The sequence below is a fragment of the Falco biarmicus genome, chromosome 7 (assembly GCF_023638135.1).
Source record: "Falco biarmicus isolate bFalBia1 chromosome 7, bFalBia1.pri, whole genome shotgun sequence".
Taxonomy (NCBI): Eukaryota; Metazoa; Chordata; class Aves; order Falconiformes; family Falconidae; genus Falco; species Falco biarmicus.
The window spans coordinates 1,717,194-1,739,582 of record NC_079294.1 but is presented as its reverse complement, the minus strand read 5'-3'; the positions used below and the strand labels follow the sequence as shown (position 1 = coordinate 1,739,582).

General features: G+C 42.3%; 1 protein-coding gene across 6 annotated transcripts; it reads right to left on the bottom strand.

The window, feature by feature from the left end:
• Window positions 1–75: 75 nt before the first annotated feature.
• EXD1 (exonuclease 3'-5' domain containing 1) lies at window positions 76–22,275 on the bottom strand. 6 transcript variants are annotated; one of them, XR_008823098.1, is made up of 12 exons: window positions 22,030–22,275; window positions 21,614–21,682; window positions 20,530–20,581; window positions 18,992–19,122; window positions 17,392–17,459; window positions 16,058–16,144; window positions 14,856–14,960; window positions 14,650–14,730; window positions 11,025–11,168; window positions 8,025–8,216; window positions 4,356–4,440; window positions 3,030–3,162 (listed from the first exon to the last, which is right to left on the bottom strand). XR_008823098.1 is itself a non-coding variant. In XM_056346809.1 (11 exons), the coding sequence occupies exons 1-11, from the start codon at window positions 22,154–22,156 to the stop codon at window positions 2,983–2,985; spliced, it is 1,236 nt and encodes a 411-aa protein (XP_056202784.1). In that variant the 5' UTR covers window positions 22,157–22,275; the 3' UTR covers window positions 76–2,982. The 6 variants fall into 6 exon arrangements, 4 of the variants coding, with proteins under 4 accessions (XP_056202784.1, XP_056202785.1, XP_056202787.1 ...); XM_056346809.1 differs by lacking the exon at window positions 4,356–4,440 and having other exon boundaries at window positions 76–3,162; XM_056346810.1 differs by lacking the exon at window positions 4,356–4,440 and having other exon boundaries at window positions 76–3,162; window positions 14,856–14,906.
• Window positions 22,276–22,389: the final 114 nt, after the last annotated feature.

Below are 22,389 nucleotides of genomic sequence, written 5' to 3'. Positions count from 1 at the left end.
GCGCGGCCGCAGCGGGGGTGCTCGGCGGAGCTACGTGCGCTCTGCCACGCTCCCTCAGTCGTGCGGGGGAGTTGCATCACAGAGCTCAGGATGGAGTAGGACTGAAAGTTAGTAGTGAGGAGCAGCCGTGTAACACGGTGGGGCCGGTAGCTGCGGAGTGCAGCCCTCACCTAGTGCCCATTAAGTGGTACGTTTTCAGTAAGTCGTTACATGAATGATAAATCTAGATCACATACCGCCTAGAGAGAGAAATTTGTACCTTATGACCGAGCTCTGTGTCATCCTAGCACGTGGGAGCGGCCATAATTTCTAGGAAGTAAAGGCAGCTGCTACTGCCCCAGTAAAACTTCACTACAGAGTTGTCCTTAACTAGTCACAGAACTTGGATCCCTAACTACAACCAGCAATTAGATTAAGAAATGTGTGTGATTTTGTCACAGGTTACCACCAACCTTAGAAAAACAGAGTACTAGCACTGAGCAGCCTGACATGGCCTTAGGGATCATTAAAAAAATATTTTTTTCTCCGTTAAGAAAACGGTAATTTTTAACCTCGTGCATCAACAAGTGACCGCTCTGTTCCAATCAATTTCTTTATACTGTTCCCAAAAGAGCAGGGGAGAGCTGCAGCCAGGTTTACTCAGGAAGGCTTAAAGCAATACAGCAGCACCAATGCAGTTTTGCTATCTGGAAATCCTCAGGCCGTTATAATACAGTTCCAGCCAGCGACTGACTGCTTGGAAGAGGCTCAGAACACAGCTCAGCCTCTTCCCGAGAAGGGTGCCTTTAGCAATTTGTTTGTGTCCAGCACAGAGACATTCTAGACCACTCTTCTACACCCCAGACCTGATGCCTTCACAGCTTACCACCTCTATCCTCCATCCTTCTGTTATCCGATATGTCACCATTTTCACTCCACTAATCGGATTGGGTAGACCCAGATGATTTTGGTTGTGGAAATAAAACTTAAGTGCTCTTGAGCTGTCTCTAGCTCAGAAAAGCCTGCACGTTCCACATCATACCCTTGCTGATCTGCTGATCATACCCATCACTGCTTGGAAGAATCCTGATGAATGACATGGGCTCCGGTAGTGCTGGAGAGGGGCCCAGTCCACTGCCAGCACCTACCGGAGCAAATGAAACACAGACTCAATTTCCAAATAAAACACTGTAAGACAAACTTTTTTCAAACCTGGTTTATTTTTCTAAAGTGAACCAAGACAAAGGAAATCTACAGTTTGATTAAAGAATACTGTTAAGGGTTAAAAAAAAAAAAAGTAGAAAACATACTGACAAAGAAGAGACCTTGAAGGTTTTTCTGCAAGTTTTTCTGCCACTCGCAGAAGTGAGCAGGTCCTATCTACAGTTTCAATGGAGAGACCTATTTAAACACTGCTGGTCTAGTACTCTTGTTGGAGAGAGAAAAAAACCAAACAAAACAAAACCCTCAAAACCCAACACACATTTCCCGTAATGATATATAGAGAGAATGGACACAGATACATGTAAGCAATCTAGTCACACACCGATTTACATCCAAAGAAAGCCAGCTCAAAACCTACTCGCATGCAGACGCCACGTCCCTTGCAACCTGGTGTCGTTACTATTAACACAGTCACAGCTTGTTGCCCAGCTTGTTCTCGGATTGCAGACTGGTGGGGACAGTGACCATCACCTCTTCCCCTCCCTATTTCATGTTTTCATCAAGTGTTCGCCAATACCCTAAGAACAAAACCTTCCTTACACTCGATTAAGGTGTTCCCCACCCTGTCTGAAGCATTTGAATGGCAAAACATGCAGCACTTTTTTATGCATTTAAATACATAACTGTGTATAAATTCAGAATTTCAAAAACAAAGAGTTTTCAACAGTCCTGTGCTTCCAAGTCAAATATAGTGATATGCCAAAAAAATGTTCCAACACTCAGGCGTGGTCTACATTAATTTTGTCATGCGGTAGGCTAGTACTATTGGTTGGAGGAGCTTTACTTTCAGTGAATACCAGCCAAAGCAACTATACTAGAAAAAAACTGGTTTTGCCTTGATACCTTATTTTGCTGGGGGGGGGGAATACTATACATTTTTTTAAACTAAATTAAGTGGGGTTTTCCCCCTTTGTACACTCTTGTCTATATATACACACCACATTACTGTTACAGCCTTACCTACATGAATCTGATACAGCAGTGCTGACAACAGTGGTGTGCAACTTTCCGCAGGAAGCATCTTTTCTCGGTTAGCCTAAAATAACTCTTGTCTTGGCAGAAAAGTCCTTTTTATTAGTGCACCTCTTTGCTGGTTTTGCCAGCATAGTGGTTCATTACGGTGTGATCTTTTTCACTCTCCTACGAAAGACTGTTGTATAGCTATGCCAAGAGACTTACTGCACATAAACCAAGCCCACATGGGGTGGCCAGAAGGTTTTTTTATTTTTCCAAGCAAACCCTTTCTAACCTCAAGGAACAGCCATCTTAATCTTAGTTCCCTTGTTTATGTATCTGGATTGAATGAGCGTTTTACATACCTGCAACAGGTAACAAAAAACCCAATACAATTTAAGACACTGGCCTGGTAACAATGCAAGGGAAAAAAAGCACCATTTGAAAATAAAAAAATAGTTCTTGAAAAAAAACACATCTCAAAAATAGACCTTAAGAACAGCCAGACACATGAGGAATTTCCTTCCAAAGACCGACCATCATTATTTCCATTCAACAATGGGTTTACCTGTCATTGTAAAGAAAGGAGCTTTTGTTTGACACTTCTGCATGGGGAATAATCCCTTTTCTCATTTGGATGTCTTCCAATACCCAGTCTAAGCTCACCCAAGCCACCTGTATAAGAAATTAAGATTCATATGGCCAGCTTGAGGTCAGTTTAAGGTTCTTCCACAGATTTGCCACTTGGTTTTGATTTTCAGGCTTTTCTTGACAAGGTACATTCTAATTGCAGAGGGATACATTTTGGGACACTGAATTATTTCTTCAATCCCTGTGATCTCCATAGTTTCCATCCTGTGGATCGTTTCTCTCTTCTAATTCCATGGCTGGTCTGATTAAAAGCCCATCCCCATTCATTCTGTAGTCTTTTATTGCTTTCTCCCTTCGCAGCTTCTGGATCTCTGCCAGCTGACGCAGCTCCTCTGGCAGCTCTGTGCAAGTGGGCTGATAAGGGAAAATAAGACAAGAAACAGAAAAGAAAAAGTAATACATATGCATACACATACACGTGCTGTACTTTTGTCAGTACCAGGTAAGAGCTCCCTCTGTAATTAGCCAATGGAACAAAACAATCATCTCTCACTAGATCTGTGGGATGTATCAACTACCTGTTTACACACACAATGGGCCGGGGGTGGGGGGGAGAAAGTGAGTGTGTGTGTCTCCCACTTTCATTTTAGCCTACTCAATGGGGAAAACATTACACTTCCATTTATTGTTTACTCCTTTAAGATGAAGTTCTTCAAGATGTCAGTAACACTTCACATATGGGTTTTAGATGTCTCCTGGGAAACTTGCACTATGAAGCTGTTGTACACCCCACTTCATGTTTACTTGCAGGAGCCACTGCAAAGGCAGCTTTCCCAGCTTGTCATTTAAAACCATGGTATTCTATCTGACAGGTAAAAAAAGCCCCAACTTATGTGGAAAAAGCCAACATAGTTAACAAATCAATGAAACAGCTGCTCAGGAAGTACGTGAGAGGAGACACACTCCTTGACTTGGCCCTGAGCAGTGCATGGGACACTGTTCAAAATATTACATTCATGGATCTGCTCCTTAACAAGGACTGCAATGCTCACCAGCTTTGTAGGAACAACACAGAAATCCACAGTTGTGATAAACTGTAGAAAGGGGAATTATGCAAATAAGGAAGCTTTGTTAAAAAGTAGTAATAAACTAGCAAGCAAATTCAATCCTAGCATGTAGCGTGTAGACAACTTCAAGACACCATACAAGCAGCACAGAGCAAACCTTACCTAAGAGCAAAAGATCACAGAACAGAGTGAAAGGGAATTGGCAAGACTACGGGTTAGGGGAATGCCGACTATGAAGTAAGCATCCCTCAGGAAAGCTAAGCCACATCCGAGTGAAGAAAATAATAAGGATGAAGTTACAGAAAAAAAACCACAAAGGGCAGGCCAGAATAATTTTATTAAAATTTAACAAAAAAATATAACAACTAATAAAAAAATTTCTGCACACATCAGAGAAGCACAAAATATCAACACACTGCAGAGCCAAGCGATGATCAATACAAAAGCAGCATGGTAAAAACCACAACTTCTTTCTTATCTCCTACATTCAGCATGAAAAAACCCGTGGATGTTCCCATACCAAAAACATTCATTACGTACCTGGAATCTGTTTCAAATTGCCCCATGAATACCTAGTTACCGGTAATTGAAATACAAACACCAAGGTGGATTTCACCTAAAATTCCTGAACAGTAGAAGACGAAAAAGCTGAATTAGTTAACTATAGTATCTTGCTTAAAACCTGACTTGATACCCAGGGACTGGAAGATGCTAAAGAAGGTCCCGGGAAAGATACAGGAAGCAACATGCTGGCAAGTCAAGTGTAAGTATATACATACTGGTAAAAGCACTAAGAACAGAAGAGTGGATATACAGATGTGGTGCTTTTGTAAGGGAAGCTGTGTGTCGCAAAACCTGCATCTAGAAGTTTGCACAGATCCAGAGGAAGGCTAAATGATTCAGACAGGCTTACAGAAAAAAGCAGATAAAGCACTTACTGGAAAACACCCCACCTTCCGTTCTGTTTAACCAGAAGAACCTACATCCAGCTTCCTAACTGCTGCAGTATCCTACAGCAAGGGGTAATCCATGCCCTAAACTATTTAAACTTAATTGCGTGAAAATTCAGGTTGTATGTTCATAAAGTTTAATATGTATTTGGTGCAGTCCCAGCTCACCTGCCAATTGGGAAAACTACTGGCTGAGGCATTCAATTATATTTAGACAGAGAACAGAGTTCATGCCACCACGTGTCATGAACATGTTATCTGGTATCATATACCGCACTGCACCTGGTCTACTGCTGCTTTACCTTAAGTGCACTGGGAAATGAACTGCTGCACAGGGGTGTGCAACTGCCCCGTGGTACCAGTGCACTGCTTGTGTACTGTCAGCACTTAGCCAAGAAAGCACTGCACTTCTAGGAGAACACATACTTCTTTACACCGATGGGTTCCCAGGCTGTTTTCTTTGAACTTAAGTCCTAAACATCAGAATGCAGCTGCATTTCCAAATCCCTAACTACACACAATATGAATCTATGAGGAAAGTTAGAAATTCAGCACGTACAGCTCCTTTACTACATCTTTTCTAGTGACTGAGGTGCAGCAGCACAAAAGCCCATTTTACTTGATGTCTGCAACCACAAGAAGCACAATTACTCCTGGCAGACAGTTATGCTGAAAATGCAGGAAACTGCAGAGACTTTCAGGGTGGGAAGTTTGTGTTGAGTTCTCTTCCTCAGCAGTGAGGAAGATTATCAGTTTCTGAAAGATGCTGAAAAGGGAAGCTGAGAGTTTTGATAATGAAGTGCTGGTGATCAGAGGTTGCCGTTTTGCATCTGGTTTGTGGGTGAAAAGTCAGTTGCTTAGAAGGGAGTGTCCAGTATTCAGAAGACTTGACTACTACTTGCAGGTGAAGACACAAGAAACCACAGGAAGTGTCAACACACATTTCCAAAAGTGTCAGGATCAATGAGATGCCTTTCTTTTTCTTTCCTTCCCTCCCTCTCCCTCCATGCCTGGAGAACACAGGCATCAAGCATAGGGACTCCAGTGTTGCTGTGGCTGGAGACCAGCTCCAAGATGAAGTCAAGCTCATTGCACCCCAGGCTGCTGTTCACCAAGGCACCAAGGTGGAGCACAAGTGTAAATTGTGACCGGTCTGTGTAAAAAGTAAAATAGTCCAGTAAAAGCACCTTCTAGGTAACTTCCAACTGTAGCTCCACAAAGTGCACAGATGGCATAACACAGACCTTAGTGATGGATAAACTTTACTTCTAAATATCCATGAAAAAGCACTAGAATAAATGTGCGTGTGTCTCTTGATTATTATTTCATTCTGACAATCAGATCTGAATAAAGGCTTTTTGATTCAGGGAATTAATATAGACCTAGCCAGAAAACCTAGAAGTTGCACAAAGTTATTTTTTCTTTCTTTTTTTCTTAAAACAGATTTAGCTGAACTCATCAACTTGCAAAGGATTCCCTTAAAATTGACTTTGTTTACTTACTCAGTGAAGAAACTGAAGTAACAAACCAGTTTTAACTAAACCAAACTGCATATTTGGACTTCAAATACGTATTGCAAGCAGATTTTAAATAAAGTAGAAGAAACATCAAAAAATGATTAACAGTGAAATGGTGGTGAAAATGGCTACTTTTACTACCCATACTACAAGATTTCTAAAGCAGCTGGAGGCAGTATAATTATCAGATGTGATATTAAATAGATCTTCAAAATGCCATTTGAAATTCTCGGGACCAGCTCAATTATTTGGGTAATCTTATGGAATAAATGGATTTACAAAAGGATTGGCTCCAGCAACCTGAGTACCACTTCAAAAATTTTTCTACAAATAGCCCAATGCAAAACTGAATTTGTACTCTTTTCACTCTAACAGACTCTTCTTTTCCCTTGTGTCATGCCTACTTTTGCATGCTACTTCATACTGGAAATTCAGATATCGAGCTAATTTTTTTCCATGAACTATGAACAACTTCTTTTTTTGGCATCTCTCCCCTAAAAAGAAAAGCTTTTCAGAGTGACCTCTTCTCTTCCATCTGTGAAGCAACTATGACCTCTTGTGGTTATTTCAACTAATCCCTTCCTAAATCCTCAATAATGAGATTTTCTGCTCTGAGCCCTTAAGTAATTCCCAAAGAATTCAAGTCTGTGCTTCAGTGCTTTGTTAAACCAGGGCAAAGAAAAAGACAATTCCTTCCATGATGACAGACCTGCAGTCTCTTTTCCCCATAAATATTTCAAGACATTTACAACTGCAGAAGTGAGGCAGTAACAGGATTTAATCATGTTAGTTCAGTCTTTTTGTGATGAATGAGGATGTTTGACTATTCACTTTTCATCCAAATGTAATACCTGCAATAACTTGCATAGTTGATGCAAGCCCTCCTAAGATTACTTCATTGAAAAGACAGAAATAGACCACACCAATACCACTGCTTCTTTGGTTTGCATGGATGGGTTCTTTCTACTAGCACAGGAAGTCAAGCTCCTTAATCAAAAATCTAATTCCCCCTGCCCTGCTTTAAAAATTAACAAGCAATTACAGAAATGTCCACCATACAAGAACCACTCCAAGGTACCGGGGCATGCAATACTACTGGTTCTATGTAACCAAAGACGAAAAGTGTTACTTGACTTGGTTTTGTTCCTGCCCCACCCTGCTAATGAAGGTGAGAATAAATGAGGAAGACAAGATAATGCAGAGATGCTTTAGAGAAATAAAAATCTTTGGCCAACAAGAGACACCACTATCCAGAAACAGCCAGTATATGAAAAACATCTCAGCAGTAAAGATGACAGAATAGGAGAAAAACAGAACAAGATTATGGGACTCAGTTCTCTTACCAAAACAAAGGAACTCTGGCAGCTCCAGGTACCAACACAACTGCCTGCTCCTCTTCATGCTCCCACAAATATGCAACCCCTATCAAGCCCAGAGGTTCTCAGTCTCAGATGAGAGTGAAGAGAAGGCACATGTGCCTGTGCCCATGCCTTAACAGCTGCAGCTCACCATCCCCAGCACTAACTTGAGGTGGATTTGTGCTGATGGACTAACATGAAATGCAGCTAGGTAGATACAGACACCATCACTTCTGCTGCTCATCAAAGGAAACAAGGTACATAATGGCATAAAGTAGGGTGTACAGTTGCAGAAAAGGAAGCTGCTGTGGCTAAGTCCTCCAGAGTTACCCATCAGAGCCTCAGATCAAATAACTAACCAGAGACATAAGCAGACATACCTACCTTTGTGCTCCTAAGGGGATCTCCAGACCCAGACTGATAAGCATTTAAATAACCACGTACTACAGTTGTTAGGTCAGACATCAAGTTATCCATTAGAGATGCGTGGAGCCGCAGAAGGTACATAGCCTTCAGAGCAAGTGCTTTAAGCAGAAAAGCTGGAAAGGGTCTCAGGAACCATATGTCAGCATTCTCCTGTGTATCCCAATGCAAATGAAAGCAGTTATTTACACAGCAAAAATTACAACAAAGCTTTTCATCACATTCATCTGCAACTTGCAACATTATCTCCTGATGCCGATCTCTATTTTCAGTGCTACTGAATGCTTGCAGCTTCTAAGGCCATCTGCTTGTGGATGTTTGAGAAGAGGGAGTTTGGGAGGAGGAATTGCTTCTTTAAAGAAAAATGCCAAACAACCCAAAAACTAACAAATAATTTTTCCAGCATTTAATGTTAGGCTTTCTCTCACCCATCTCTGAAACTAGGTTGGATTCCTAAGAGCAGAGCTGAAGATCTAAAGGGAAAATAACCCTTCCATCAACAGAGCCAGGGAAGCATCTGGGGATAGTAACATCTTCAGTCATCACAACTAGAACCAGAAGCACATGAAAACAAGCCCCACTTAAGCAGCATGACTATGACACCCTGAGCAAAACTGTCACTACAGAGTGGCTTACATTGGTATCCTTACTACATACATATTACAGGATTTTTCCATCTTTTTTCTCTGGACCAATAGGAGGATTTGGTCTGGTAAACTAAGGCAGGCATGCTGCCATTTAGCTTAGATTTGCCATAAAGAATTCTCTAAATTGAAATTTTGAAAGACACTATTAGAATTCCAGAACTTACAGAAAAATAAAGCTGTGTTCAAATTAGAGGTTTCACTGAGTAGCTATTACAGCAATATCAAGTAACATTTAATCCAGGCTTTTGAGAAAGATTTTAAGACTATGAACAGGCAGTGCAAACCCACGTAAATTTACTCAAGAAGTTACAAGACCAGTACGAAAGGCTACAAAATGCTCTGATAGGAAAGATATTGTTCCTATTCAGTAAAGAAATCCTGCCTATATGGTGAGGTCTCATTACATATCTAGTTCCCATATTTAGTAGCTTCTTTGGAAGTTTTCCTCTCTCAGCCCCAAAAAAGCAAGGTCAGGGGATTAAAAACCCAGCAAAAGCTGCCACACTGGCACTGGCATATTTATATACTGTTTAACTAATTTGATATCCTTCCATGATAAGGGCACCTGAGTAGTGGATGAAGGCAAGGCAGTGGATGTAGTTTTTCTGGATTGTAGTAAGGCTTTTGATACTGTCCCCCACAGCATCTTTCTGGACAAGCTGTCCAGCTGTGAAGTGAGTAGGTTCATGGTGCGCTGGATTAAAAACTGGCTGAAGGGCAGAGCTCAAAGGCTTGTAGTGAATAGAGCTAGATCTGGCTGGCAGCCGGTCACCAGCAGCGCTCCTCAGGGCTCAGTTCTAGGGCCGGTTCTGTTCAATATATTTTATCAACGGTCTGGACGCAGGAGTTGAATGCACCAGCAGTAAGTTTGCTGACGACACCAAACTGGGAGGTGCTGTTGACTCTCGAGTCAAGAAGAGGCCTTGCAGAGGGACCTAGACAGATTGGAGCATCGGGCTACGATTAACAGGGTGAAATTTAACAAGTCAAAATGCTGGGTTCTGCACCTAGGATGGAATAACACCAGCCACAAGCACAGACTGGGAGAGGAGCAGCTGACAGCAGCCCTGTGGAGGGGACCTGGGGTGCTGGCTGGCAGCAGGCTCAGCATGAGTCTGCAGCGTGTCCTGGCACCCCGAGGGCAGCCTGCATCCTGGGCTGCATCAAACCCAGCATCGTCAGCCGGTCAGGAGAGGGATCGTCCCGCTGTATTCAGCGGTGGTGCGGCCTCACCTTGGCTCCTGTGACCTGTTCTGGGCCACCCAACTCAAGAAGGATGCAAAGGTCCTTGAATGCATCCAGAGGAGGGCAACGAAGCCGGTAAAAGGGCTGGAAGGCATGTCCTGTGAGGAGCGGCTGCGCACTCTGGGCTTGTCTGGTTTGGAGAGAAGGAGGCTGAGGGACGACCCCGCTGCTCTCTGCAGCTTCCTGGGGAGGGGACGTGGAGAGGGAGGTGCTGAGCGCCTCTCCCTGGTACCCAGGGACAGGATGCCTGGGGAGGGATCAAAGCTGCGCCAGGGGAGGTTTAGACTGGCCATGAGGAAGCACTTCTTTACCGAGAGGGTGGTCAGGCCCTGGAACAGGCCTCCTGGAGAGGCGGACGATGCCCCAAGCCTGTCAGCGTTTAGGAGGCATTTGGACAATGCCCTTAATAACATGCTTCAGCCTGGTCAGCCCGGAACCGGTCAGGCCCTTGGACTAGATGATCATTTTAGGTCCCTTCCAACTGAAATAGTTTATTCTATTTATCAAGCAAGTCTGTTCTATTTATCTCCAAATCTTAGGAGCTCCTGGGCCCATGAAGTTCTCCCTTTCTTGTCCCCATCTGAAAGATTAACAAAACCAAGGACAATAGAGAATAATGATTTGGAAAATGCTGCTGAACTGCACAAGCAAGAAAAAAAAATCGCTACTCTCATTTTTTCATTCTCATAAGTGCTGGAAATAAGTTTCCTCTTTCCCTACTTGACTCAGGATTCATTTTAACCAACTTGTTATGTTGGAACTAGGTTTCAGATTTAGTCAAATACATTAAGATATCCAGAACATTTTTAACCCAAGTTATATACATCCTCTATTGTACAAGGTCTGTGGTTTCTTCAAAACCTCAATTTCACATGAGCTATTAGGAAATAGCAGCATAAGCACTAATGCCAACTAAAGCTTACATCTGTCTCCCAAGTCTGTGTTACAAAATGACCTAAACTACAGCAATTTGAGCACTGCTTTTTGAAAAACTGACAGAAACATCTCAAGATGGGCAAAGCATAGCTCACAATTGAGTCTTCAGAAGGTGCCCCACTGAATCACTCACCGAAGCCATCTGCTGCCTGCTCTTCATGATGGCATGCCATTTGGAAGGTATCTTCAAGTGCTGCATCAAACACTCCTGTAATGTGCAGACACGGTGTGGAAGGAAGCCACCTGTTGCCACCGAGAACTGCAGAGCATCAGCAACCTGTGATGGAAGGGAGCAATATGCCACAACCAGCGTCTGTTAACCCAAGGCAGGGAACGTGGAGGTTTGACAGTGGGGATGCGTATTAGAAATAAAGTACGCTGCAAACAAATTAATTCTCTTTTTGACTGCATACAGTTGCAAAGTAATCTGAGTCCTTAAAGCTGTTCAGTTACATAAAAGGCTAAATTAATTTTTAAAACTTAACCTTATGTAAATTAGTCTAAGGCTCTTTCTAGCCCAGCACTCTTGTCTCTGGACAGCAGGTGGTTAGGAGCAGTTATCAGAAGAGAGTAAACATACAGTGATACTTCCCCAGGATATTTCTGGTTTGGTTTTTATCTAAAACTGAAATAGTGATGCAACATAAGGAAAGCATGATGAAAGAATATGCAAAGTTTTCAAAAACCTTTTGCCTAAAACCTGATTTTGCCAGTGAGCCTTACCGTTGACAGCATACAGAGCCAGAAGGCAAGCAAACAGCCTCCAGCAGCAACTACATGGCATGGTGTTTGCTTGTTTCTCATCCTGGTTTCGTCACTTTACAGAAAGAGTAGGAACAACCTTGACTCTTATCCCTAACCAGGGAACACAAAGATGAGTGGGATTATTGCAACAGGTGCCAAAAGAAGACAATGGAAAAGGGAAGCCTGGAAGAGAGTCCACTCACCAGGGGAACAGAGAGGAAAAAATAAAAAGCCTGCATCCACATTCAAAATCTGAGAGTGAACTATTTGTCATTAGAACAATCCACCCTGGGGGTGTGCCCCCTGCTCCACCCTTTTCTGCTTAAGCAATAGCCACCAGTGGTGGTCACAACGGCTGTGTCTGGCTTAAGCTGGAACTTGGGGAGACAGATAACAACACAATATTTAAGGATCACAAATCTTCCTCAACAGTTGAGGGCTAGCTGAACATGTGCCAATCTAAAATACAGCCAATATGCAAACAGGACTGTAAGTCAATGATCTTACTTCATAGATAATGGACAGCTCAGGGTCTGCTGAGCTCTTCTACACGGCAGCAAGCTGCACGACAGGATCTCCCTTTGAGTAGGGACACCTCTCAAGGTTACTCCTCGAGGCTCGGAGATTCCTTGCCACAACAGATTCTCAGTAAGCGATTAGTAGCATGCTAAACTTTGAACTTTCCCTCTCAGTAGCTGTATGCAGATGAAGAGGAACCTCTAGAAAGACCTCAAGCAGTTACTTTTACTCAAAGTCAAAACAAAGATGATGTTCAAATTTCTGGAAATATATTCCATTCTTCTAGATGGTTAGAGAGAGGGTTTCTAATAATAAAAAAAATAATCAATGCTTTCCAAATAAGGAGAGAAAAGACTTAAATATTTAAACAAATATGAAAGCATCCTTGTGCTCAATATTCATAAAAGGTTTAATCTGAATGAACAAGGTTATAGAATAAACTTGCCCACCACAAAAACATTATTTTAGCTTACACTGTGAAAATCTTTGTCCAAAGTCACTCCATGCTAATGGTTTGGATTCAAAGGCAGAAAAACTACAATATGCTAAAAAGTAGTGTTTCAGCATTGATCTGTGGAAGCAGACTGCAACAGTGACTTGTTCACTTGTACATTTTATGATTAAACCTTGCACAGACCTCTGTCTCACAAAAAGTCTCAAGCTGTCAAATTTTCTTTACTCTTTCAGCACACACCTCTAGGAAAAATGCTAGTATTTCTTTTGGTAGTACACAGATATACAAGCAACAACATTTTACAATAGCCAGGGATTTCAGAGAGTGAGAATACCCTAGCCTCGTGATGCAGCGTAGAAGCGTCCCAGAAGGCAACGTTAGGGAGGTAAGCACTGACAACAGCCAGTTTGCCTGCTCACTATCCAGCTTTTTAGGCTGCTATAGCCCAACAGGGCCACACACATACCCCCAAGGCAGTCAAATGTGAAATAGCAATATCAGATTTCCACAAACAGTATCATTAAAAGTTACTTCAACAGGTGATGCTTAAGTGCTATAAGAACATCAGTGGGGAAGACAGTGAACATCAGAAACCTTTCACTGCCATCCTCTGCATGTTGTGTTAATTATATTAGGTTACTTATTGCAAGGAATAAACAGTTGCAGCAGCTGACCAAAACTGGGGATAAATAACACTTTTCAAATTATGCAGGCAGGATCCCATCTAAACCAGAGTTCTTATTCCATTGCTGTGCTTTTTAAGCAAAGTCTCACTTGCACACACAGCCTGTTCCAATTTTAACAACACTGGGAAGCTGGCTCTAAGACGTGCTTCACAAAAAGCATCTATGAGAGTTTGGTCCGAGGTATCTCCCAACTATATTCTCCAGCAGTACAGAGTAAAAGAAAAGACAGCTTAATTCCATAGTATCAGGTACACTGCAGGGTAGCCAAAACCGGACTACTTCACTAGCTTGCTTACATCAGAAGTAGGATTCAGGCCAATGAATTAGAGTAATTGAATTTAAACCTTGAGATCTATCAGTGCAAGAAAAGCATGCACGTCAGCTCATACCAAGACAACAGAACAATGAGTGCAATCCTGCATGCCTCAGACCCTAGGGTGGATAGTTCTGGTTAGTTATTCCCCCTGTATCAGTTATGTGTTCTAGCCAGTACAGCTGGGAGCACTGGTGGGAATTTTCACCCCTATCTTTTTCATGCAGTCGAGACTTAACACTGACTGATATTTGACCTGTAATAGAATAAAATAATTTTTAGGGGCAAAAGGCCAAACTAAGGTCAGCGACAGAGAAACCTTTGCTGTATAAAGCTTACTATGTAGCCCAGACTTGGGCTTTGAAGAGTTAATATAAGCAGTCATATCTATGACACGAAAAGTCAGTATACAGGCAAGGACAAGCCACACATAACTATGCGTAACATATCCATTCCCATTATGAAAGATCATAGCCATTATGTTATTTTCTTCTCTCTTGAAAGGCTCTAATCCTCCTGTTAGTCACACATTAACTACCACAACTACCAGGGCCAGCACCAGCAAAAACAGATTTTGTGGTAACCTGGCCTGTTCTCTCACTTCCACAGCTGTTTTTATTAGCAGGTGCTTCCTAGTGCTGCATACTTGTAGCCTGAATCTGTTTCTACACTTGTGAAAGGGGCAGAAAGAATAACAAAATAAAAAGCACAAGCCGACCTGGCTCCTGTTTAAGCCACAGTAGCCTCAGGTTGTGCCAAGTTTGATCAAGACCAGTTAATACATCTTTTAAAAAAACACATTAAACTTGCTGCTAATATTAAATATTAACTACCTTCGAAAATGGGTCTACACAAGACTCTAAATAACACTATCAGCCTTGCCTGCTGGTTCTTTCTAGCTAGAACAAACCCATTACATTTACATGGTTCAACAACAGTCACATTCTAGTAATGTTAAACTTCCCCTGAGAGAATGCCCTGAACAAGGCTGAAGTTTCTCTTGTTGAAACTTTTGCTCCCGACCAGAACATTTGAAAGGTACCTGTGTGTCAAAGACATTGAAGAGAAGGACACCGTACTGGTGGAAGAGGCAGTCTGAGATCCCGCGGCAGTCATGCATGACCTGAAGCAAGAAAGAGCCGTCAGACAAACTGGTGTCCAGCTGCAACTTTTCTGGTGCAGCTTGATCATTATACGTGTATATGACCTCTGCCACCACAAATGGCCTCACACCCCCTGTACCCTTACCTTCAAGATGTTTTTGTCTTCCAGCACCATTTGTAATCCATTTTTGAAAGCCTGAGGTCCCAGAAGGAAGATATCAAACAGAAAAATATGGCTCTTTGTTCCTATCTACAACAAACTCATTTGCAAAGAAAATGAGTGAGGGACAGAAGAACAAAGGATTTGAAAGTAGGAGAGAGCGCCCTGTTGCCCACAAGCCATAAACTCCTATCTACAGGCTTATTCTGGGGAGAGCAGGTTTAGTTTCCTTAATGCTAATTCACTAAACAAGTCTTGTTTGTTCCAGAGATGCTTGGAGACTCACAGTAATTAGGAAGAACAACGCAGCAGTCTACTATACGCAGTTAAATACAGCATTTTGAGACATATCAAGAGCAAACCCTATGCACAGTACTTAAAATAAATTCCTACACCAATCACGGTGACGTTTTCAAAGAACCACTTCCAACAAAATTCTTGTGCCCGTGACATTCCTTTCGTTGTCAAAGACCACTACCAAGGAAATAAAGGACATAATTTTCCATTCTAGCATTTCAAACAGGATATGAAATTTAGGTTTTGCCTATGTTCAAATTCATAATGGTTTAACAAAAGCTGTTATTTGAAAGCAATTTAGCCATAGCAAAACAAGCATTTTGCAGACACTTCTGCTGAAATGAGTTAAATTTGAAGCATGAACTCCCACACAAGTTTTTACTTTGGATAAACACACTTACTTTTAGATCCATTTAAAAATAAACTAAGATGGTTTTGAGCTAACAGATTAAGCTATTTTCCTTTCTGTCCCTTCCTTTTCAGATGTTGACAATATCACAGCTAATTAAGATACTGTATCATCTTTAGATGGATTTTACTCCTTCAGTTATATTTGTGTTGTGATTAGATTTGTAGTTTTTCAACAGGTAACAGCTGTACTAGTGTAATACCTCTACCTGTATACAAGTATATAAAGATGGCAAACCAAGTATGTTACATTGCTATATACAAACATATGTATTACATACAAGTTTAGTAATTATTATATTGCCTTATAATGGCATAATTCTTTCTGCAACAGGTCTTTTATTAAATATCTGATCTGTCTTGAAGAACATTATAACCCTTACCAAAGCAGTTACTTAAGTCTTAAACACTGGCTAATCCCCGAATGTTTCTCAGTTATGCCTCTATTTAGTGGCACATTTTGGGAAACATCTGCCTCTTACCTCAAGCCATGAGAGTTTTCCATGACGACACAAATTAACACCTTCTCCTGCTACACTGATAACGCACTGCTGTTTCAGGTGCAGCACCTAATGAAGAAAACAGGGGTAAAACAAATAATGCCAGAGAATAATAGGCAGAGGGACAAATAGTAAACTGTGATTTTTCTGGTCATGTTCCATATTTAAAAAGGTAAATACAGATCAAAACCACAACGAAACTCAGATATATAGTGATCCACGAGAACCAGACAGAGCATCAGTCCAGATGCAGATAGACAGCTGGAAACAACACAACTAGAAACATGAATGATAGGTTTAGCAGAGATTATGGGTAACTAAAGAATATAGACTCCCGTGATCTCCTCCCAAGAAATTCTCCTAAGTAGGCTTTAGGAACTTCCTTAAGGTCACATAAAGAAGGTATTCCTTTCAGATAAAAAGAGAACTCATTTCCTAAGGTATAAAAGAAAAACCTGCTACTCTCACAGGCACAAGAAGTTTTCAGACAATTAAGATAAAGCAACCTGTAGCGCACATGTAACAGAAGAGTAGAAGGCATAAACAAACAAAAAAGTCAGCTTCTTTTTAAAGCAACAGTTAGATTCCTGCGTAAACAGGGAAATCTCTTCCTGGGGAAGAGCTTTTTCCTCTGTATGCACAATAGATTTACCGTACTATCTCAACTGATGTTATTGCAAGACAAAAGGGCATGGAGGACCTACAGTATTACTTGTCTAATTCAGGATTTTAAAAATGCTACAAAATTTAATAATAAATCTGTCATTGGCTCTGAGTTCTGAAACAAAGACATTTTACCAAGTCCACTTACGCTATTATACATGATTTAAGAGAAAAAGGTACAGGCATGTCTGGAGTTCCAAATACCTACAAAAACAACACAATCAATTCCCTCTCCAAATGCCAACAGATTCTTGTGTTGTTCCCTTCTTAAACAAAATAATTGCACACTAGACAGTAATACTGACCCTTCACCTCCGTTACTGGTGATGCAGAGTCTGAAAATAGCAACCAACACACACTGATGCAGATTCACATCCACCCACTGCAAACTCATGTGCACTGCACTCTTTCCCTGCATATATGCACTATTTAAATATACTTTGATGCCACAGAGATACCATTTCTACTTGACTTAAAGAAGCCAGTTACTACCTATTACTCAAATTTCACTGCAGTATGGAAAAGTGATTTCCAGTGTAAGATGTCATGAAGCCTGTGCTCACAGTCTTCCCACCTAATGGATCTACTGACTATTAGAATGGAACAGGCTTAGAAGCCATACATGCTGCTTAAGAACATTAATTAGTACTTACTGCTGGCTCAAATTTCTGCTGGAAACAATCAACAACTGTGTACTCCACATTCTCTTCATCCTTCTTCTCTAAAAGGAAGGAAAAACCCCAAGCATTAGATGCTTCCTCCACTTAACTAAACTTCGCACAAGGGTATGTATTTTATTGTGTGATCACTCTACTTTTCTGGTTTAACTATTCAGTTCTTCCCACTGTACTTCCTGAGCACACCCAAATGGATTAGTGAACTCTCTAATTCAGATCAAGATTCAGTCTAGAGCATGACCCGAAATTCTGGTTTTGGACAGAACAACTGGCTGTTTAAAAGTGAGTTGCAGCATTACTTGTTGTTGTTATGATGCGTAAAGGAAATAAAGTTTTCAGTTTAAAAAATTACTTGCATTAAAAAAAAAGCACTCTAATTTCCAGGCCTGTACAGGGAGGAAAAAAGATTGTAACTAAGACAAAACTAACAGACAGTGGCACCACAGAACATGGATACCTAAGTGATCAAGGGGGCAAAGAGAATTTAAGTCAGATTTGAACATTTTTTAACACCTGCTTATCAATGTCTAATGAACAGGTAAAGAAGGGTTCTCTTAAAGATTCTCCCTTCTCTTTAGGTAACATGCAAATATTAACAATATGCGTCCATGACAACACAAAGACAATCTTCTAAACTCTAAAACACTAGTCAATTGAAAGGCCGCAAGAAAAAAATTTTAAAGGCTCTCCCTGATGACATAAACACGTGCTCATTTTCTCCCTCGCTACTCAGATAAACACTGCTACTTTCCCTCTAGCCTATATGTGCCTTGCACTCCTGTCACGGTTCTATGAGAACAGAATGAGCTAATCGCATTTCGGATCTGTACCTGTACATATGTATACAGCAGGAACCACAGAACCAAATCCATGCATGCATGTGACAACCAGCACTGACCCAGAGAGCAAGAGTCTTACTGAACTTTGAAATGACATACATTTCAGGAACAAGTACAAAAATAAAACAACCACTGTAGGGGAATGCTCTCTGCTTGAAGCACTTTGATATACAAATATCCCAGGGGTGAGTGCCCAAAGGACGGGGCCAGGCTCTTCCCAGCGGTGCCCAGCGACGGGACAAAGGGCACCGGGCACAAACTGCCACACGGCCAGTTCCCTCTGAGCAGGAGGGAGAACGTGTGTCCCTGGCGGGTGGCGGGGCACTGGGGAGGCTCCTTCTGCGGGGCCATTGTGCAGCCTGTGGGGAGAGCCTACGGGAGCAGGTGATTGGACTAGGTGAACTCCAGGGGTCTCTTCCCACCCCAACCAGTCTGGGATTCTGCGATTTCTCCAAAAGATCAGTTGTGCTGCTCAGCCAATTTTACAGTTGATGAGAGCTACATGGAAAAAATTCTGGAAAGCAGATATATTTCCTTCTGATACTTGCAAATATATCTGTAGGCAAAGAGCATGTCCACCTATGGGTAACGAGCTCTGTACCTATCTCTCTATAACCACTGTTCTTTCAGAATATATCCTGTTCTGATACAGGCAAACCAAGAGATTACAGCGTTTGGGAAAGATGCTGTCCGACAAAGACAATCTAACTACATTGCTTAAGTAATATCCACATTACCTGAGAGGGAGTATTTTAAGCTATCTGAGGCTCTGAGCTGGCTGCCTAGGGGAACGTGAGAAGAACTCCATGGGCCACAATCTGCTAGTCCTGCATCTGCTTGTTTGTTCCCTTCAACAGCTGAAGTGCACCTGCACAAGCAAGGCAAACCATACATCGGCATAGAAGTCAAAACATTCCACATTCCACCAGCATGGATGTTTTAATAAAGAAAATTATTTCATCCAATGCCATCTACCTGTGTCCAAACAATGAACATGAAGCTTATTTTGCACAAAGGAGCCTTTATTTCAGATAAAATGTCACATTTATTCTGAAAGTAAAAGGTGAAAGCAGAACTTGGAACAGATGTTCACTGCAAAGGACAGCAAGAGTTTCAAGGAAAGAAAGAGTTCAAAAGTATGAAGAACACAGTACCTGACCTGAGCCCAAGAGCCACACAGTTTAGATATCTGTAAGTCTTTACACTGAATCAGTATTTGATCCATTAGTTACTGTAATTGGAGGGAAATTTTACAAGTTCACCAATATGTAAACCAGTTATATCTGTGGAAACTTTACTGTAATCACCTGGAAGCATCTCAGGACCAAAAAAACCAGTTAAAATTCACCTGACTGAAAGATGTCTCACATAAGATGCTTAATTTCTACGAGACGACAGTCTGAGGTCAAGAATACTTCACTGGGAAATATGACTTATTAGTATAAATTTCCTTATATTGATATAAAATCATCCCAATAGGATTATAGAGCTTCAATCATGTATATCTCAACAGAATAAAACATAAAAACCCCTTTCTGATCAGCCTTTAGATGTAGCTAAGAACCTAAAATTGTATATTTAGAGGATTAACACAGGAATCTGCTACCAAGCTAAGCATATTCCAGTATGTGTGAGCGAGCTTAACAGGGAGAAAGAAAATGAAAGAGCAGCAAGACAACTGCTGCTAAACACAATTCTATGTGCTTTTTAACTTTTCAAGGACTATTCAATAGACACCATTTCATTCCTACTTCTCTTAAGAGGAAGAATAAACTATTCAAACGTGGTCTTGTGAGAAGACTCAAAGCAAACCCATCTAGGAGCATGGGTCTGCAGGAGTTTGAAACATATTTTTACCAGATTCCTGGTGTCACATTTATATATGTTTTGAGAGCATCTGTATAAACCTAACCTTCCCTGTGCAGCTGTCCTGGAACTGTTTCTCCACAGAAGAAATGCTCATGGGAAATCCTCCATGACACCACAAGCCCACAAGGAAACAAACCAAACCAAACACTTCTACCTAGGAACACTAGTGGGAAGAAAATAAAAAAGGAAAAAGCAAGAGAAATTGTAAGCGATAGCGTGGGAGAACCTTTTACACAGGGGAGGTCTTCCACTCGCCACCTTGTTCACCTCTTTAGAGCAGAGAAATACAAACTCAGCACAGTTGAGTCTGAACGTCAGTATTATACTAAACGTAAGCGGTGGCTCCCCTAGCGAGTGCATCCCACCCCTTATCCTACCGTGAAAGGAAGGAAACATTTCAACATACTTGTAGAGCATTGCTGTTCCCTTCCCTGAATCTGGTTCATCCAGCAGTTCCACTGCAATAGAAACAAACAATTTAACCTCTAGTGCCAACAAGCAACTTTTTGACACTTGTTATCTGCTAAAAAAAGAACCATAACCAGTACTAACCACCATAGGACATGGCCATAAATGCAAAAAAAAGAAACTGAACTCCAAGTATGGTTTAAATAATTTTAAATTCACTCTGATGTACAAATCTACATAAATTAACTTACATTGGTAGCCTAGATAAGGTGTACTTCACAACTCTAGCACTTAAAGAAGACTAATGGCTAAGCATCCCACCAAAACCAAAGTCAGTATCAAACTACAACAGATTACTTTACAGACTATTACATACACAATCAAGCAGGTACAAGGAAAAAGGCAGAACAGAGTCAGTTAATCACTTGGCAGGTCTAATTACTGCCTTTAGCTATTTCTCCCTCAGCACTTTGCTCCTTGTCCCCAAAGCAAAGCAGATGCCAACAGAAACACACAGGACCTTTAAACACTAGGAAGACTTTTCTTAAATAATCCCATATTCTTATCACTAGTGAATCATGGAAAGAGGCTCAGATAAACAGCCCGCTTAATTGAGGCGCTTTTGCCCCTATGAGTAAAAGCAAACCAAAGTTAACTAGAACTTTAAGCAATTTAACTTCCCAGCAGAGTCCATTAGTGAAAGTCTTGCACATACAGAAACACCACAATGAATGCAACTTGCCTTCAGGATGTGAACAGAGGGCACACTTTCTTCAGTGTATTACCTTTGGAATGGTTACTTTCATTAGTTGCCTCACTGGACTTTATTCATTACTTAAATAATAAACTTTAATGCAGTACAGTCACAAGACCATCACAAAGTGTGGAATTATTATTTTTTCACTAATAGATACTTGGGGAACCCAAGTTGTGTGATTTATATGACATTCTATTTCCTACTGATTTTAAGTAGTAAGATGTGTAGCTGGAGAATTCAACAGTGGCCAACACATGGATTTAAAACGATGAGTGAAGTGCAGGCACGACCCCTGTGCCCCAGAACGAAGTCAGGAAAGCCTCACCATTGACTATTTCATGGCCAAAAAACATCTTTACTCCTGGAGTGCTTCTGCCAGTTTCCACGTTCTTCACTGAAATGCGGGAGGGGAAAAAATACAGACATAGGTCAAGGTGCACGGTTGTGAGCAACAGCTTGTTACTTGCAGGCGCCGCCAGCCCACAGGAGCGCGGTGGCGGCTGTCCCAAGGGAAGGGCCTTTCCATGAGGTGGCTGCGCACCCGCAGCCGAGGCCAGGCGGGTGCTGCTAACTCGTGCTTTTAAGGGCCATGTTACTCGCCCTACTGTCGGCTCCCGGGAAGCCCCCAGGGGCGCCCCGTGCCCACCTCGGCGTATCCGCCGCCGCCGCCCCCCCTCCCGGACACGGCGCCCCTCAGCCCGCCCGCTCCCCCTCACAGGCTGAGGCGCCGGCGGCCCCGACCTGTCCGCAGGAGAAGGCTCCGGTCGGGGTTCACACACTGCAGCACCCCCTGGAAGACGCCGCATTTTAAGGTGACTCTAAGGGGTCTCCCCAGCAGGGCACGCAGGCGCTCGCCGCTGAGAGACATAGCGCGGGGTGAGGGTCCCGCCGCACACCGCAACCCCCCTCCACACCGCGGGGGGGAGGGACCACCGGCGCCCGCGTCCAATCACGGAGGGGAAGCGCCCGGCGGGGCGCGGCGGCCTGTAACGGCCGCTCGGGCGGGCGCCTGCGCTGTGGCGGGGAGCGGGGCGCGCAGGCGCGGCCGTCGGCGGCCTCCGGGCGGCTGAGGGGCGGGCTGAGGCAGCGGCCAGGGCCGGG

Bases quoted from the DNA above. Each gene is read 5' to 3' on its own strand.
- EXD1 (XM_056346809.1), bottom strand. From the start codon at position 22,156: ATGTCTCTCAGCGGCGAGCGCCTGCGTGCCCTGCTGGGGAGACCCCTT. The intron at 16,145-17,391 runs GTAAGTACTAAT...TTTCTTCATTAG, and splicing joins AGCAGAAATTTGAGCCAGCA to GTGCTGCACCTGAAACAGCA. The intron at 14,961-16,057 runs GTAAGAGGCAGA...AGTTTGTTGTAG, and splicing joins GAAAACTCTCATGGCTTGAG to ATAGGAACAAAGAGCCATAT.